Here is a 19,489-nt window from a genome sequence, read left to right on the forward strand (position 1 = left end):
AATGTTTACCAGTGTCATATATTTTATAAATTTACAGGGTTGTGAGCTGCGACTTGCGACAGAATAAAACTAGAAAATGTGGAGGTTTTTGCAACCTTCTTAATTTCTCAAGATAGGTTTGCATACTCTGCCCCATATAAATCAAGGCCATTGACCACTAGCCAACTATCAGTACCATGTACAAATATTTCAAATATTAAATATTTTGGTGGGCTAACCAAGCTTAAAGGTAAGGAACACACAAATTATATATGGGCGAAATTTTGAATTAAACACTGATAATAACCTGAATAGTAATTTTTGCTTCTAGCTCTAAGATGTCCTGCTCTGTCACTTCAACTTTGGGACTTTTCACCTTCAATGGCGAATTAAACGCCAATGAAGGTCTTCTCCTTTTTTGTGAGAATGTTCCTCTTCTTTCTGCAATTGGAGAAATCAAAGAGCTGAGTGGCGAGCAGGTTGTAGAAGAACCAGGGGGTCCGGAAGCTGCTGGCGAACGCAGAGGAGACTTAAATGCTGATCGGACTTTGTTACCAGATGATAAACGAGATACTCTTCTATTTCTAGGAGCAGGCGATGTGAAAGTATCTAATGACATACCATCTACAGCCTAATGTAACGGTAACACATATGCTCTACAATGAATTGTAATTTTGGACATTATTTTACGTCCATATTATTGCATACAATTCGTACAACTTAGGAAATAAACAACAACTCGTAAAATATGTAAGTATTTTCCCACTATCAGTACGACTATATAACAAGATCGCATTAGGCAGAATATTGTTTTACTAGAATGAATACACCATTCTTTATTCACATATTCTTACGTTCCTAAACTAAATTAATAACACAAGTTAAAAGAAAGCGCGGCAATCATGTTATGTTTGTCCATAGATATCTATGGTTGTTAAAAGACAGCAAGACGTCGCTGTTCGTGTCCCCTTTAACATTAATGCATTTCCTCTATCCGAACATTATTCTTTTCACAACCTAATAACTTTGCTTCACGAAACTTTCAGCACAACGAGAACTATGCTATTTCCATTCTCCACATGCAACCCTTTGTACTGAGGTAGGCCGTGAACTACCTCATTGCGTTTCTAGTTTAGCAGAGTTTGATGTAAAGTTGTTCAAGGCGGGCTCGGAAGTGACGACCAATAGTTCCATACAGCAAGAAATGAGAAAAACTAGTCACTGAGCGCATATTCAGGCCACAGACAATATAGCACATAAGTTGCAACTCGACGCTTAAAATAACGTCACACCATAGATAAGGTATTTATGGTCACACTACCCAATCCCAATACTTCATTAATCAATGTCAACATTGCGGATACGACTTATCTCATAGGAGACTATTTTCATGAAAACAGACCCCCCGTTGAACGAGGTTAATGATATCCTGTTCAGCCGCTAACAGGCCCAAATCTAACTACAGCAGATATAGCACCCCGCTGGAGCCTGCATATATGAAGTCTGATCAGCAGTATGGGATCACTTAACCTAACTAGAAGACCTATTTTTTCGGCGGAGGGTATATATCACAAATATGTGGTTTTGTTTCAATCTCCACGTTTATATTGTTGGTTTGTGTATCTCTGGTTAGGTTGAGTTATACTCATGTGGAAGAGGTATTGGGTCAAATAGGACACCTAAAGCACATAATAAGTAAATATCCTGATCGTGTTTTAAACAAATAACAACGGTTTGTAGGAGTCGTGAGGACACGGTTTCATAATTCTTTGAATATCCTTTGTTTTCTCCCGAATAGGACGAGAAATAGAATGAAAAGGTGTCTCAACTTCCCACCCTTCATATTCACTTGTTCGTAGCAGTAACATATATCAAACATAATACCTCTGATCGTTTACAAAAAAATAAGCATACACAGTCATCTGCCTGAATTCTCCTATGCATACTTAGTGGAAATTAAAAAAATTGGGTTTTCCACTTTGAATTTTTCAAACACTCCAGGTCTGGGTTTTCCGAGTCGTGTTCAGCCGCGTGGTGGCCACTGGTGCTAATTTCAACATGACCTTAGCTGAAATACGGCAAGTACGATTGTACTTTTTGCTAATCTTGTATACGTGGGGTTTAAAAATGTTTTAACATATAGGTAAGTCGCAAGTGGCGTGGGAACAGCGGATATTGTATTAATGTTTAGATTTTGCTCGAAATTTCGGAATTATTTCAAGGTCTAAATCGAAGAGACCTTTCACGATATGGCAATTGTTTGGCGGCTCTTTGCTACGTTACGACCCGCCCTAGGCCCCTAGGGCGAAACGAAATGAGGCAAAAGGTATAGTTACGGTTGGCAAACTGTTCGTCGCTCTCTTGAAGGTCGTCCAGAACCGATCATTGGATCGATTAGTAGAGAAGGCTGTAGCTATTTCATTGGAACTTACCGCACGTAAGAATCTGGGGGTCAAGAAAATGACGGTGAATCTGTTCAATGGCGCGTGAGTATATATGCAGATTTGATTCCTAACAGATCAGAGATATAAAAACCCGGAATTTTTCAGGGAAAGTTGGCGAGGTTTATGGCTATGTAAATATATTATAGATTGCGGTCTTGATATGGTATATATAGGAGTGTAAACTATCAAGGTATATTATTCGAGATATATGACTAGAGCATTGAATTACAGGAAGTATGCTGGGTCTTGTCGGTAAAGCACGTTCCAACCACGTGCTCGCCCTCTACGTATTCGCATTACTCATGATACATCCACTAGCCATATCACTCGACCTTACGAAAATGAAAAGGAGAAGAATACCACAGAAGCACGACTTCCCCTCCGAGTCATCACGGCCAGATATTTCCAGAAACACGAACCTGGTCGTGACTGCTCGCTCTCAACTTTACCAAGCTTTACGTGAAACAGCAGGCGACTTAACGAGGCCTCAAAACATGCGTGACCAGTTTATGCCCTACGAGGTCAAAGGCGAAACGATTTTTGCCGGTCTTTTAAAAGTTCTAAGCGCACAGAAGCCGAGGACTCGCAGGAATGCAGGGCTGGATCAGAGCCATTCTATCTGCCTGCAAGCTAAGCGAGACATGTCCGCATTAAGGATTATATTATTACGTAACTCCAATCCGTTGGATATGCTAGGATCTTTAACAATGTGTGAAAATATCCTGGATAGAACAAAACATGGCAGCATCGCAGTAAGTACCATAATGTTTACATGCCGTTATGCAATTATAAGTGCGTTGGTATTGAAGATATTACAAAACAAAGGTAAAATTATGACATCTGGCTATACTAGTATAAAAACATACACTTTGCTGTGTTTGATTTTGTATTCAGATAACTGGATAACTGTAGGGTAACGGTTTTAACTCATGGATTCCAGATCCTTTACAAGCACTATACTGATATAATATAAGATAGAATTGGATATCTGAAATACTATTGACGCTTTTTCCTACAGCAATAAGTTAATCCAACTTAATCATTTAGAGAACCCAACCACAACTTGCCGTTGATTCCATGGCAACGTTCTTGGAAGCGGTTGATCAACGGATCAAAGAATACACGAGGCGTAATCGCCATTTATTTTCTTCACGAAGAATTCGTCCTTTAGTTTTAAAACTTCGTTCGTTTAAGAGAAATCTGTCTTCACTCCTCGAGCTGCAGGTACAAAGAGGAAATATTGTTAATTCATTGGTATTTTTCATAAAAAAATGAAAATACTTCCCCCAAATATAATCACCCACAAAGTAACATACAGAGAACTGGCACGAGGTGTTAAACCCGTGTTATAACATTTTCCGGCCACGCGAGAATAAAGTAAGTTATACATACATTCATTCATTCGTTCAATTATATTTCAGATTCCTCCGTATACAAGAAACTCGGCTCATTACGCAGTAAGTCATTTCTATTTATGTTTAATGTATTGTATATGATAAGGGAAGTTGGGACACTTTTAGCACACTAGTGTCCCAAATACCTGATCGTGTTTTAACAATTAACAACGTCTATGGGAGCCGTGAGGATACGGGTTACTCATTCTTTAAATGCTCTTTGATCATCAAAATTAGGGGAAAATAGTGTGAAAAAGTGTCCCATCTTCCCCCACCCGACTATACTTCGGGTTTGATATGTTGGTTTGGACTTTTGTTTTTTTTTCCGAAAAAAACGTTTATTTCGTTTTCCGCCTAATCAGGTATGTTCGCTCAATAAGTGTATAAATACTGCGCGACTTAAAACAATAAGGCTTTTGAAATAGCCGAAATTAAAGTAATCAATAAATTCGAAAGCTACAATAGCGATTTGCAAGCAAAAATTCGTTAGATTAGTTTGTTGTACACGTGTTTACAATACACGTGTTTTTTTGTGTTTAAGATAGCAAAGTTTGACGTGAGGGTTGTTTTTTTGTTACGATGTCCACGCATTAGTTTTGCATGTATGTTAAACGCATCAGTTATGTATTGGTTTTGCATATGCAATAAACGTGTGCTGCACTACATATAGCGTGCTATATATGCAGCGTTCATTAGATTTTGTAAGTCTGCAACCCGTTTTCTAGGCCGCTTTGAATAGTGTTTGTCTTACTTAGGAAACATAACATTAATTTTATAAAACATTTCCAATATAATAAGAAAGATCGGGTTAATTAAAACATGGGGAAGGAATTATCTGCAAAACGAGAGTTGTTAAGCATTTTACTTAACTTAATCTCACCAAGATAAATATAACCAACTCTATATTCATTGGAATTTATCGCACTAAACCACACCTGCCAAAGATCCACAAAAAAAAACAGAAAATTTATAAATATACGAAAATTATACCCCAGTATAATCGTTAACGCGACAATTTCCGTAATACGTCGAGTATTTACTATTTGGTAGACCGCATATAAACACATGGTATATATCTCAATTTTTAGTTAGGTTGTCAATATTTACCACCGGGACAACGGTTGCCAAGCAGTAGTTTTGTTTATCCGATTTGTTTTCGAACATTATTGTGAATTTCGCGGAGTCACGAAATAAACTTAATCTTACGGCGAAACGCGATGGTTAGATTATTAAGCCGCAGCGAGACATCACATTTCAACAACCGCGCAATGCACACAGTCATATGAAATGTTGAACAATACTGGTTAATACAGCTTATAATGTCTACAAACAAAATTGGTTGCTATATTTTCCTCATCTTCTGGCTATGATTTAGTTAATTTTATCTCCGCTACCATATTCGGGAAGATATACATAAAAAGTCATGTATATTAAAAATGTATTCATGAAGAGATGCGGTCCTTTAGGCCAGAAAAGCGCCACATTATTTCTTTCACACTTATATTATACGGTTGGCAGTAACAACTTATATTAAAAAGTTGTTCTTTAGGCTACCGGCTAAATGAGTCACCAAAACATTAAATGAACAAATAAGTCTAACCGGATCCGAGTTTTCTGCTGATGATTTCTATCTATATGTTTATCTATTGGTCTAATGGCGTGGCGAAGACATATTAAATTATTCAAGGAGTGGCGAACGCTTTATTTAGGTTTTATATTTTAGGATACCTTGATAACGTATTTATATATATATATAGTTGTTTGGGCGGATACCAAAACAGGGATGGTTTAAATGAAAATTATGTTATCGTTATGTATTTATATACCGAGGTCCAGATTTTGATTAAGGAGTAACTTATTTTAAACCTCATTTGAATGATAAAAATAGTTCTCACGTTGCCCACCTTAGTAAAGTTGAATTTTAAAACCAAAGTAACCGTCAAGTAATCTGAAAGTTGTAGATTGAATAAATAGAACTTATATTTATCCTCGGCGTGGCGGAAATGTAACATTCCCCGAAACACCGGTGTTTTTACGCATGTACACGCGCGATACACGCGCGTTATTTATACCGTCGCTGGTTTAAATTGCCAAACAACGATCAAGTCGTTTTATATTTAAATAATATTTTAATTGCTCATCTGGTATAAAAAGGTGTATTTTTGACGTTTCGTTCCGCAAATGAGCATTTAAAATATTATTTACATTATGCCTGGTAACAGAATATTCGTTTTATATTTGCAGAACCTTCATACCTCTGGTAATATCCAGAGTATATCCATACACTTGGTTGGTTTAATGTCAAACTTGAGGCCTGCATTGAATGAGATTTGCAATACGTAGAACACCACCAAACAATGGCAACTGTCAAACATGGAGGCTGCGATTCTAGGAAAGAAAACTTATTTATTACCTGCACGTATTCATTACCACTGTGAGAAGCTCTGATAACAAATCCTACTTACGTGAAGCATTGCGGTATAAATGGTGACGATTCTTCAAAAGAATTTCGCTTGGATTGTTTTCGTTGTTGGACAGAAGTATCGGTGTTGATTGGGTGGCATTGTCGTCTTTTGTTTCCTCGAAAACTCGGCCCTTTTCTCCATATTAATTACATGTGCATTATTGCTGCTTAACAAGAATTAGTGAAAAACATCACCAATAAGTCAACAGTAGCCCAACTAACGTGTTTTCTTCGTTTTTTTCCAGCATTCCACTAAACACTGCTGAATGAGTTTATCTTTTCTTTGTACGTACTGCCATATTGTTCGGATTTTTTCAATAAAATTATGTTAAAGATTAAAGTGGGCAGCAGCATTTTCTTCAGAATCTTTACATGAAAAATATTCACAAAAAGAGTTTTTGTGGGGTATATGGTTTATGATGGAAAAAGCTGTTTACCTTTTTAGCTTCGGGCATTGCAGAAAATATACGCAGGAGAAAGTCTGCGGTAAATAACTTTAAACATATTGTTTATATATGTATTAACCCCGTTTTTTAAACATAGGAACAGTTGTTAAAACACAACCAATTTAAACAAAATGTTTACAAAAGTTTGCAACATCTGTGAGTTATACGCTCCTAATTCTCTATAACATCTGTAAACATGGTACTATAAAGATAATGTAAACCCGCCCAGTACGATTATTAGAAAAATCTTTTAATTTATCATACAGCTATTATAAACTTTTACCGCGAATAAAACCCATCATTATGATCACTTTAAAGTTCCTTGCAAGACGTTGATAAGCAAACCTCGTAAAGGTCGGTAAAACCCGGTCATGATTTCGGTCATCGACGGATTTTGCTGATGCGCCCAAAATTTTACCCAAGGCGCGCTGCGGTGCCTAGCACGGTGGTGTGACACATTCTTGGTATTATTTGGGCAAAAACTCGAATTCATATACATTTTATGTTGATAGGAGTGTAATCATTTGAAATGTATACCACATAGTAATCATTTGAAATGTAGACCACAATGGCATTTCAAAAATGAATAAATTAGAGCCCCGCTTCTAATAGAACGGTTTGGCAACTGAAAAATATTGAATTGAGGTTTTGCATTCTGGCCATGATGTTGGTTCGGTGAACTGGTCGCTAATAAGCGATGAACGACACTTCGCAGAAGCAACAAATTTAGAGAAATGTAGTTCGGTTTCTTTTCTCCTTGGTTTTACACGTGGCATTACGTCAACGATTTTCGGGTAACATTTCTTAAGGTTAAATAATAAACAATTCGGACTAGATGGATAATGTAGCGCTTAATTCCCCATATTTTCTAATACGGTTTTTAATAACCTACAACTTTACGGTGTAGGAATATATTTCACGCATCATATAACATCTAACACGGTGTTTAACAATCGACAACACAACTTTAAGGTGTAGGAATATATTTCACGCATCATATAACACAACATCATCTCGTGGCTACAATACACAAGCTATATGCATTTATTTAATTTCAATAGAAACGGAGTTATAAACATTTGAACCCGAAAGAACGAAGTGAATAAAACAAACATCCAGTGTTCATGCATATCTCGCTTTCTCGTTGGCAAGGGCGAGTCTCCTGATGTTTCCAATGCAACCAGCCGCTGCTTCTTGTAAAGCATTGTCCGATGAGCCAACCATGTTTAACAACATCTAAAAATTATTGTTTAACTGGATACTTTCAAAAAGTATAAACAGCAGCGTAATATGAGATGGGAATGAAGTGGGAAAGCGATGACTTGTACCATATATACCAGAACGTCTTCTTGACATAGTTTGTCTTAACATAAACAATATTGAGTATTCGGGTGGTTTATGACACACCATATTGCACACTTTTGTCACTGTATGGGCTAATCGCACCAACTATATAGTATCTAACTTGGGTGTTTTTCTTCTTTTTTTGTATGTTTTACCAGAGGCAAAAAAATATTTCTCAAAGATACACGGCGTTTAATTGCAACATCTAGCTTATAACCATGTTATCCTTCAGTAACGACGTATGTACTTTAATCCCTGCTGTGCTAAAGTAGGCTAAGTAGGCGCTTCCAATTTGCTATCTAAGGTGTCCGACAACTGACCGTATAACACAATATATGTAAATGTCAACGCAATTATTCAAATGCCGAGCAATTCTTACATCATATTCAACTTTTACACAAGAACTTGATTGTAAACGCACTCCTTTGTCAACGCTATATTTAACCCATATATTAAAAGATTAACAAACTCAGCCCAGACGTTAAGCCTTATCACTTCTACCGTCGATAAATATCACCCGGCTAATTACGTCATAATTACCTTGACCACGCCGTTCTCGTGCATCGTAATACAGTTGTCGGGGTCACGTGACAGTTGGTAGAGAGCCTGTGCTGTTGAACGATGAACCTGTTTGTCCTCAGATCTAAGGTAACCTACAAGAGGTGCTACTGCCCCCTCACGGCCGAACGAAACTCGGTTGTTTCCCCATGTACAACAACGGGCAATCGCTTCAGCGAGGTGACGACGTAGCTTATCGTTGCCCTGTGCAGTTAAACAGAGTTAAAAACCAAGAAACAAGTGATCTACGAAAAGTAAGACCTATTATATAAAATTAAAAACACATTTATAAGAAAAAATGTCAATATTTACAATTGAATTCTGTTTTTTCGTCCCATTTAGTAATAAAATAAGAACGTTAATTTAAAGAATTATAAAACCGTATTCTCACGACTTCCATGGACCGTTGTTAATTTTTTAAAACACAATCATGATATTTGGATATTATGTGCCAATAAAACGTATAAGTAAATACCGTTGAAGCAAGTCTAGCCAACATTGGCACAACCCCATGGTCAGTTATAACAGCTAAGTTTTCTTCGTCTTTTGCAATGTTGGCGATAGCTGCACACACTGATGCGAGAACCTGTTGAAATGGAACGTTTAAATCCATTAGCTATTTATGGTAAAAACTGTAATAAATTATGCAAATCTGACTCAGAGTTTAACAATTCTTAATGAATAGCAGTAAGAACCCGGTGCTACGTGAACGTTTTGTCTGTTACGTTTTAGTAGCACCACATCGTTTTTAACAAGCGTAGCAGATTAGTTACCTCAAGATCCGATGACTTCAATAGCGACACAATAAGTTCAAGCCCTCCAACGAACGACCGCACCATTTCACCAGCGTCCCGAGCATTTTCAATGCAAGGACAAACTGCCCATGCTGCTGATGCTTGGACCTCTGGGTTTTGGTTCTTGAGGAGTGACCACAGAAGACGGACGCCATCGAGTTTATCAATAATACTGTTGAAATGAGCATCAATGATATAAATGAATGGAACAACAACAACAGCCGTTACTTATAACATGGGTGAAAACCACGTTTTTACTACTGTGTTGGGATAAGATATAGGTCACTTTTAACACATAATGTTCAAGTATCATGATCGTGTTTTAAGCAATTGACAACGGCCTATATAGAGTGGTGAGGATATAAGGTTTTTAGCCCAGCACTATACTGTTATTTTTATTCACCTCATATTCTCTGGTTCAGTGGCGCATGCACCAACCGCCTTGGTAACATTCACCAGCAGAGCTTGGTTTGTACCAGTTAAAAGATGAACCAACGATGGTATTCCACCAGCCTTACGAATAACCAGTCTGTTGGCTGGTTCTTGCGCACACTCACCGAGCGCACCAACCACGTTAACCAACACGTCTTCCGGTTGGTCGTTCAACAAACCAACAAGTTGTTCGATCGCTTTTAGTTCTTGGAATCTGACAAAATATTATTACTGTAAATACAAAGTTAATGGCAGGCAATTTTCTATCCTGAATACCGGAGTAACTGCACAACAACTTCTAGGTAGGCTACAACATGCTTTTCTGATCAGTTTTCAAGCGTGCACTAAGTTATGGATCACCGCTAATGAATAAACAAGGATTTGAAACGGTACAATACCGAATACCAAAAGACCAATACAATTTTGCCGAAATTTGCAACAGTTTTCTTTCTTGAAAAATCTTACAACTCTTGAAATAACGCGACACGCGATATATGGACGAATATAAAAAACACGTCAAAAAATGGCAAAGACGTCATATTTATATATACCTGGCTACGTTTTGAGCACTAATGGCGCACTTCCATATGGCACCAGTGGCAGCTGCCAGTAGCTCTTTATCGTCAGACTGGGGAAGAAGGGAAACTAGAGGATCAAGGCCACCATATTCACGAACAAGATCACGAGTTGCTCCGTCCTCTGCGCACTGTCGAGTTACAGACATGTGGTCAGTGGCGCAGATAGCAGGGGTGTTTCGAGGGTCGCACCTTCCCCCGTGTTTTAAAGATAATTAGTTAAATTTATTCCATTTTAACTCTTACCTTGAATATAGCTGCAGCACAATGCATCTGTAGTTCACTGTTGCTACTTTTAAGATTCGTGACCAAATCTTCAATCATTCCTTCGGTGCGAATTGCAAGTCGGTAGCTGGGCTACAAAGTAATAACTAGTCATATAGGACAATAATGAGTTGCCTAAATTGTCGGCCAAACAAAAAAAATAATCACCCACAAAGTTACATTCGTAGTAATTCGTAGGCTGGCACGAGGTGTATGAAACAGAACACCCGTGTTTTAATGATTGTCGTTGCCCCGCCACAAGAGGATAAAACAAGCTTTATTTATTCAAACCTCAGAAGCACATTCTTGCAGAGTTCCCACGACAGGAATAAGCATTTCTTCGTGTGGAGACTTGAGTAGTTTAGCCAGCATTGGAATTGCACCAGCCCGTCTAATAGCGTGTTTGTTCTTGGTCGATTTACTGCAACTCCAGAGAGCAAGAGCCCCAGAACGCGCGACTTCAACATCTTTGGAAACATCGGTTGAGTTTGGTGGACATTCCAACAACGCAACCTGGAGGGGAAGTAAGAAATATTTATACGCCGACAATGATATCAGCATAACTTCTGGATTCTGCAGCGTCATCAAAGGAAAATGAAAAACGTCTTACCAGTTTCTTTATACCGCCGTGTTGGCGAACAGTCCTTCTTGCTCTGCGGAATTTTGCAACATTTGCGATTGTTTCTGCAGCCAAGCATTTTAGGTCTTTGTTCCGAGATTGTAGAATTTTAACCATAGTTTGCAAACCCCCTAGATCGGCAATGGCTCGCCGTATCTGTACATTACGACTGATCTCCTTCAGTATTTTCAATGAGCCAATCTGAAATAAAAGTTCGTTAAAAAAAAACTAAGTGCTAGACGTAACAGTAAAAAATAAAAAAAGCTCATATCTTACAAGTAAACGTCAACTTATTAAAAAAATATGCAAAACATCAAACCTTGCATTTATTCTCGTCCGTGTCAAGCAGATTGATCAGAACTTCCAACCCCCCAACGTCCCTGATAGCAAGCTGACATGTTTCTTGCGCCAAGTTAAAATCCCTCATAGAGCACAAAGCTATGATGGTAGCTGTCTGGTTACCGCCCTTCAAGTATTTAACCAACTTTTGTATTTGCCAATACTCAGACGGGAGGTCGGAGCCAGCGTCCTGACGACGGTCTTGAACTTCCTCTTCTTCTTCGGAGTCATCGGAAGACTCACTCATATCTTCTTCATCTTGAGGCGTCTTCCGACTTTGAATACGATAACGATTTATTGAAAAATGTAAATAGTGGGAAAGTGAGGAAGACGGGACCGCTTAACACATATTGCGGCCGGAGTCCCCAACCTGCTGTACTATTCGCATGAACCACGTACATTAAGGTCTTGGGGTAATGGGCCAAATGAAGTCCCAGATTCTCGACAGACCTCACTCTCAAGCTCGGGCCGTCAATTTAAAATACAAAAAGCACATTGATAACGCTTATTCTGATACTTCTTTCAGCAATTCGATTTTGTTCTTACATTTTTAGCACGTAACAGTTTCTACGACTAATAACTTATAACTTGCAGTTAAATCTGAACCCTTTTCTGTCCACCAAGGTGTTACAACTACAAACCACCAAAGCGACTGTATTTTATTTTCTATCACACAATAAACTTGCTACAGCAAGATAAATTAAACGATCTAATCTAACAACTATCGCCTGCACTTACACACTGAGCTGCTTCAGATAAGCAATGCTCTTCCTTATATCTGCATCAGGAATTTCCTCGCTCGAATCCTTCATCATCAACTTTACCTCCAACTTTAAATTCGACTTGCTCAAAAACTTTTCTCCTAAATCAAACTTTTTTAATATTCCTCATTCTTGTAACGTCATAATTGCTTCTATAGTGACGTCACTTTGGTCTCTGTGAAGTTTTTGCATCACTCATTACGTAACAATAAAAACATACAAACTGTGAAATCTCAAACCAACCCGTAATAAGAAGCCCTGCGTCCCATAGCCGGAGATGTCGCTTTCTTCTTCTTCTTTTTTGTTTCTTCCTTTTCATTTTTACGACTGTCTTCAAGACTTTTCCATTTCAGAGAAGGTTTCATCGTTTTCTTTCCATCTTTGGCCGCTTTTCCTAGAGAGCGAAGAGTATTTTTAAAAACGTAATTGTTGTAACGAAAATGGCATCATCGGTTTATAAATTCTACCGTGGGTAAATACAGCGATAATACAATCAGTACAGTGAACCATTTTTATTTATGGGCTGCAGAACAAATTCGCAACCAATTGGCGTTCTAGCCAGAACCCATAGAATCATAGATTAACAGAGTTTTTACGATTCAATTGACGTTTCAAGAATTAAATTATTTTGTTCCAAAACGACATGAAACATACCACACACGTGTTATAACGCCTGTCGTTGTCCCGCCACGCAATGATAATAAATAAGTTACATTTAATAATTCATTTTTTACCTTTTTTTCCAGTATCTTTTTGTTTCTTCATTTGTTTCTCGGTTTTCGAATCTTCTTCTTTCTCGTTCTCAACCGACTGCTCTGACGTCATAATCGTATCCTTGTCTGTTTCGCGCTGTGTTTCCTGGTGTGACGAAAACTCCTGCAAACAATTAATTATTGAATGTGACTTATTTATACTCGCGTGCCAGGTTATAACACGGGTGACACAACATGTCCGCTTACGATTTACCACATGACAAATTAAACAATTGCCGCTAAGTGTTTTGCCCTACAAATGGTAGCAGCGTCACGTCTCGAATCCGCAAGCTCTGGGCTATATAGAGCCGAGTAACACTCTGCGCTGCGACGGACGTCTACCTATACACACAACCTGCAACGACCAGCACGGTATCACAATACACATACTAACAACCACAACATATGTTTCACCTTCTTGGAAATATTTTCGGCAAACTTGTTCGACTTCTCACGTAACAAAGTAACCAGGTCCTTATACACCTCACTCTTCTTTTCAAAATCAACTTCTTGCTTTTCTTCGTTGAAACCCTGCGTGGTAACGGCGTAAAACAAAGTTGGTGAAAAAGTAACACTATTTTCTTCTACCGGGAACTATTTAAATTATACAATCTTGGTGTAAGATACTTTAAACGTTTCTGTATACCGATAAAGACAACTTGTATCCTTATAGTTTAGCATATAACGTATAACACATATAAAAGTAACTTATACAACGCGTAATTGAAATCTGTTCTGCGATTAGGTTGCGAGCAGTAAGTCCAATCAATACACACTTTCAAGTGTCCTTATTCCATTGAAGTATACGTCGATGGTTTGTTTTAATTAAACCCAAACTATACTCAAATACACGAGTATTGCTCGGACTCCTTTTAAGATCAACATATTAAGCTCTTATTTTAACTTCGAAAACAATGGCGAAGATTAAATTATTGAAACACCGAAGAGAAAGGAATTAACAGAAAAACTAGAGTTGTTAAAACCAACGTGGTTAAAAGACGCTATATCCTATATCATCCACAAAGTTACATAAATGGTACCTGGTAACGGATACGAGGTGTATGAAACAGAATACCCGTATTATAACGACTGTCGCTTTTCAACCACGTGAGGATAAAACAAGTTATATTTATTCCTTCATAGACTTAGACCTTGGTGGTAAAATAAAACCCAGATACATTACTGTGGGGTTATTGGATACTGTCAGCACAATATCATATCCATGGTCGCGTTTTAAACAAGTGTGGAAGGAGCGTTAGTTAGAAAGCGTTTATGTTTAATCTATTTTTACCCCAAGAAAAGCAAACTCACCCCGTTTACAAAGCAACCATATGTGCTTGCTGTGACACAGAATGAATCACCGTCATGAGGATCCACTATGACGTAACAGATATCGCCGTGAACCTGTCGCCATGGCAACGCACGGCAGTCGTTTGAAAACACGTGACCTGCAAAGAATAATCGAAAAGTCAAACCGGGCAACTCTACAAACACTTAACTAAAATAAAGCTTCACAGAACTGACATGTGAATAAACCCCCTCAAAAATATAAATCGTTGTGCTACAGTAGAAAACTGCTTGGTTAATCATATGTGGATGGGGTCCTTGACACACCTTGAAAATTGAGATTAAGCTTAGAATTGGCCCATTATCTCTGTTTTGCTAATACAAGGATACCTTTAAGGGTAAATTGTTAAAATAGTTTTGACTTACGTGATGTAAACTGAATGTTCTTGAGTGGTGTGTTGGGCGAATCTCCAGCAAAAGATTGTAAAAGAGCTACGTCAGCGTTCACTGCTGCAGGGGTGAGACGAACCTGTCTATGTTTATATTCTTGTGTTAATATTATTTAGGTTACTTTTTATTCTGCTACCAGGCATAATGTAATAACCTTTCGACAGGTCACCTTTCTACTGTTTCGTCTTCCACTTCACCAGGAAATGAGATTATTTAAAGACACTGAACAGTGCACAGCAGCCTAGTAAAATGTTAACGAACTTGTACCAGTTACAGTTTGACATTTTATTTTTACTATGCTATATTGGTAAGGTTCTGCGTCAGTATACGACGAACTCAGGATTTAGTACTGGGTTGACTCAATATCCCAACACCATGAACAGTTACATAGGAATACATACTCACTTTGATATTTCTTGCATGCATGAATTAAGTAGCCGCATATCCATCTGTTGTATTATAAGCAGAAGACGAAGTAGTAGGGATGATTCCTCTGTTGCTTCTGTCTTGTTCTGTTTGGAAGAAACAATTTATTTCAATTCTTTAAACCTTTTTTTATAACGACCCAAATAGTAAAAAAACTTATTTAAAGCTTTGGTGACCACAGATGAAAAACTATGTTTTACACATTTGTAAGAATGGAATAAAATGTTAGATTAAAATATTCTACAGAAAGGGCTTATTCAACCAGTAGCAAAACCACAAAAAATCTGAACCATCTGAACACTTTTGGAATAAAACTAAAGGTTTAATTTTGAAAATAATTACTTTATATATTGTATTCGATTAAAATTAATACTTATTATGAATATGCTATTTTCCAGAAATACGATATGGACTCAAATGCTCAAAAAGTAGCTAATGAACATACTGATATAATCCAAACTAATTCACCTTTTCCACCATTCTTATTACAGTAGAGTCTTCAGTATCAACTGTAGCGAATGCAGGACCAAGAATTTTCACCAAAGGATCACGATTTTCTGTTTGGTTTGTGAATGAATGAATGAATGTAATTTGTTTTATTCTCGAGTGGCCGGAAAAAGACAGTCGATATAATACGAGACCTACTCACCTTCAAGACATATACGAACTTCATTTATGCTTTTTTCTTTTGCCATTTTGATCACATTTGCAGCTTGTTCCAATGTGCGGACTTTCAGTGTTCCCTTATCCATCTCAAGGAGTGCTACACCATTGGAATCTTTGTCTTGTGATGTGATTTGGGAAGCACTGTAAAATTAGAAATGTATTATGATCTCCGTTAGTGTAGTTACAAGGATAAAAATGAAACAACTTATGTTTATGGATAAACAGTTTTATAAGTTTAGGTATTAAATGGGATCCAATTGCTTTTCTATTGGTAGCAGGTTGCAGCTAATAAACAATAAAGATAAATACGTAAAATGAGCATATTTTTTTGACAGGGACAGGCTTTGAGAATAATAACATTCAGTACACAATAAATATTTGTAATTAAACAAGTGTATTAAGTTCTTCAACCAATACAAACTAACCCAATATCATAGCCTCCTCCAAAGGAAGATGACGTCAATGAAGTCTCCCATGTCAACGCTTCTTTAAAAACATATTTTGCTTCTTCTGGATGTTTGTCACTAAAACTTTCAATGAACTGCAATACAAGTAAAGGATCACTTTCTTAAACACAGTTTCGGATAAAAATTTAAACTGTAGTCAATATCTGTTAAAGTTTGATTTTAAAAAGATAAAATTAATCTAAAAAAAGGCGCAACTTTGTTTTGTTTAGCTAGAACATACTTTTACAAACGATATATACACAACTTTTAAAATGCATAAAGCTAACCTTAATAATGTCATTTAAAAGCTTTTCATTCATTGGTGATAGTTCTAGTTTTCCTTTCCCACTTCCAGCTACAGATGTCCATTGAGCTGCTCTGGCCAGTGAAGCTCCCATGTTTCTAATGCAGCTTGAACCACCTAAATTTTGTCACGAAATATCAACTTTCTGAAACGTATATGGTTTACAATGTTGAACAATATTAAAGCTATAACTTAAACAAATAATTACATGAAAATCATATGGATAAGAGAATGAACATGAGGTTTTAAGCGAAATATATCTCTTTTGTAGTAAACTATTCTTTTCTTTGGACTCGGTTATGGTCTGCTACATATTACATACATAACAATAAATTTAAAGCATTTAAATCAATATAACCTAATTTAAATATTTGCTGGCATATTTTTTATCTAGTTTAATGCAATTATAATATAGTTTTATTACTGTTTTTGTGACTTCTGCAACAGTTTCTATGTGGAAAGAGTCTACCCTTGTATCCTAGCAACAGGCCCGACACTAGTAGGATTGTTAAAGTATTCCTGTTCGGGGACAAGCGTTCATTTTGTTGATGCGTTATTAACCAGAGTATTTAACTATTGTTTTTTCTGCTTCAAACAACAATCTTGGATGTACTTTTCAAAATAATAGAACAGTTGTTTAAAAATATTTTCAAAAAATATTACGTTTTGGTATAAATGAGAAATTTTGATTTTAGTTATTTTTCATTATTCCAAAAGTGACCTATTTATTAATAACGACATTCCCTTTGAATACCAAACAAAAAATCAACCACAAAGGTACAACTGAAGGATAAATAAGCTGTATTCAAAACTTGTATAATGTAGCTTTTTGTAGCAATGCTGGGTAGGAGCATAGAATACCGTTTAGTATTCAATGGTTGTGGGAAGGAACGTTACTTGTTTTTCGCAACATTTAGGACTCCTGAATTGTGAAATTAAAGGGTAAAAATTCAATTAAACAAACACGTTCCTTTCATCCAAAAGCGGAAACTCCCAAAACATGAAAGTGCCAATTCATTGTAAACAGTAGGCCCAGATAACACATGGCCAAACAATCAGAAAGTGCCAATTCATTGTAAACAGTAGGCCCAGATAACACATGGCCAAACAATCACTGTATTGCATCATCTGGCCAAAGTTAGTATAGACCAAGTTAGGAAACGGATTGTAAAACAACGAGTCTTGTTATCCATTGTCGCGCGTCTATGACGTCATAGACGCCACCATTACGGAGCCCACAGCATAGCATTTTACCATTGCTGGTTGCTGTTTTTCGCCTAAATATTGCGATTTTTTAAGAACCAAGCACTTCTCTCTAAAATGGCTTTCTACTAATGTTATATCTTATCACAATAATAAACCTCACATAAAGAATCAAATTTTATTGAACACTCAATCGATTAAAGAGTAAAAAAAACAGAAAATATCAAGTATACCAACCAGAAATATAAAAGAACATGTTTAAAATATAAAAATACAAACAAAAACGCATAACATTAACATATACTAGTGCATCTAGCTGCAGTTTTACATGTAAATTGCCGTGATTTTACTTTTTGGCTTACAAACTTAACACGTATACCCGGCAACGAAACTTAAGGTATCTTCGTAAAATTTGCCTAATATCGAAGTGACATTGAGGAAAACAATACTGAGTTACTATTTTTGATCCTCTGCTTGAATTAATAAGCTACCTTTTCTGCGTTCTTGGTCTTTATGAAATCGGAATACGCGAACACCTTATCTGCTAGTACTTAAGCAGTTTGGAGCTGCATGGCCACTCATGTTGGATTATAAATGTAGTATATACTGGTTCTGTAGATTCGTAGGTATGATCATATACTATTATGTAAACTAAGCTGATTGCTGCTAGTATTAATCGCCAACGTTAAGTACCCTGTTAAACCACACTGTACGCTGAAAACCAGTCAAAATACTGATTTACTCCACATTAATTCTTAGATTTAATATTATATAACAAGATTTATATTAAAGATTATATTTTTCAAGTTAAAACAGCCGCTATATGTGTTTGCTAGCTTTTGTATCGCTTACAAGAACCAAATAAACACACGCCGACAATGCATTTGTATAGGCGATTCACGCTCTGTGGGCTCCGTAATGGCGGACACAAGCGCCGTTTCCTAACTTGGTCTATACTAACTTTGCATCTGGCATACGGCGCCATGCGTACGTTGTGATCACAGTGCCAGTTTTGGAGATTTCCGCGCATAATTGAGTAAACGTCTTATGGATTAGCATACCTGGGAAATCATGCTGATCCTTTCAGGAGCTCGCCTCCCATAAACACCTTGTTTCTAGCTGTGTTTTACGAGCGGATGCGAAGTAGCATGCTGTTTGTTGCAACTTCTGGGCGGTAGCTTAAAAACATGGTACCGTCTGTCACACAAAGTGGTCAATTAGGATTTTAAAACTTATATGGGTAATTGAAGCGAACTAGTTTATTACCATTGAATAAATTTCATCATGCAAGTACGTACATAATATGTTCCAAAATAAAAAGTGGGATAATAATGTGTTTTAGTGTGGTAAACAAGGAGCAATATGCCATCATTTTTTCATTAAACTTGGCTATTTGTACATATAGCAACACATTGTTTCATTGCAAAACGTTAAAGTGTCAAAAAAATGAATATACAATGCCTTTGAAATACAGAAGTTATAATGGTTATAAAAAAGAATCTGCTTCCGGGTATTAAGCAAGTATTAAGTTGCACCCAACAG

General features: G+C 37.0%; 2 protein-coding genes across 4 annotated transcripts; one reads left to right on the top strand and one right to left on the bottom strand.

Moving 5' to 3' along the window:
• Positions 1–1,058: 1,058 nt before the first annotated feature.
• On the top strand, positions 1,059–6,637 carry LOC149731734 (uncharacterized). The gene is made up of 5 exons (XM_089884343.1): positions 1,059–2,465; positions 2,655–3,175; positions 3,471–3,647; positions 3,845–3,880; positions 6,062–6,637. The coding sequence occupies exons 1-5, from the start codon at positions 2,459–2,461 to the stop codon at positions 6,158–6,160; spliced, it is 840 nt and encodes a 279-aa protein (XP_089740469.1). The 5' UTR covers positions 1,059–2,458; the 3' UTR covers positions 6,161–6,637.
• A 1,056-nt stretch (positions 6,638–7,693) lies between these two features.
• LOC149731735 (outer dynein arm-docking complex subunit 2-like) lies at positions 7,694–19,144 on the bottom strand. 3 transcript variants are annotated; one of them, XM_089884264.1, is made up of 21 exons: positions 19,009–19,144; positions 16,728–16,861; positions 16,420–16,535; positions 15,978–16,135; positions 15,797–15,885; positions 15,308–15,414; positions 14,879–14,985; positions 14,477–14,613; positions 13,580–13,696; positions 13,148–13,289; positions 12,657–12,807; positions 11,633–11,927; positions 11,305–11,514; positions 10,986–11,207; positions 10,677–10,787; positions 10,407–10,561; positions 9,827–10,069; positions 9,403–9,595; positions 9,105–9,215; positions 8,612–8,833; positions 7,694–7,963 (listed from the first exon to the last, which is right to left on the bottom strand). In XM_089884264.1, exons 2-21 carry the CDS (start codon positions 16,836–16,838, stop codon positions 7,850–7,852), a joined length of 3,111 nt encoding a protein of 1,036 aa, XP_089740390.1. In that variant the 5' UTR covers positions 16,839–16,861; positions 19,009–19,144; the 3' UTR covers positions 7,694–7,849. The 3 variants fall into 3 exon arrangements, with proteins under 3 accessions (XP_089740390.1, XP_089740389.1, XP_089740388.1); XM_089884263.1 differs by lacking the exon at positions 19,009–19,144 and adding an exon at positions 17,169–17,344; XM_089884262.1 differs by lacking the exon at positions 19,009–19,144 and having other exon boundaries at positions 16,728–16,922.
• Between the last annotated feature and the right edge of the window lie 345 nt (positions 19,145–19,489).

Source organism: Ciona robusta, chromosome 9 (assembly GCF_009617815.1).
Source record: "Ciona robusta chromosome 9, ASM961781v2".
NCBI lineage: Eukaryota > Metazoa > Chordata > Ascidiacea > Phlebobranchia > Cionidae > Ciona > Ciona robusta.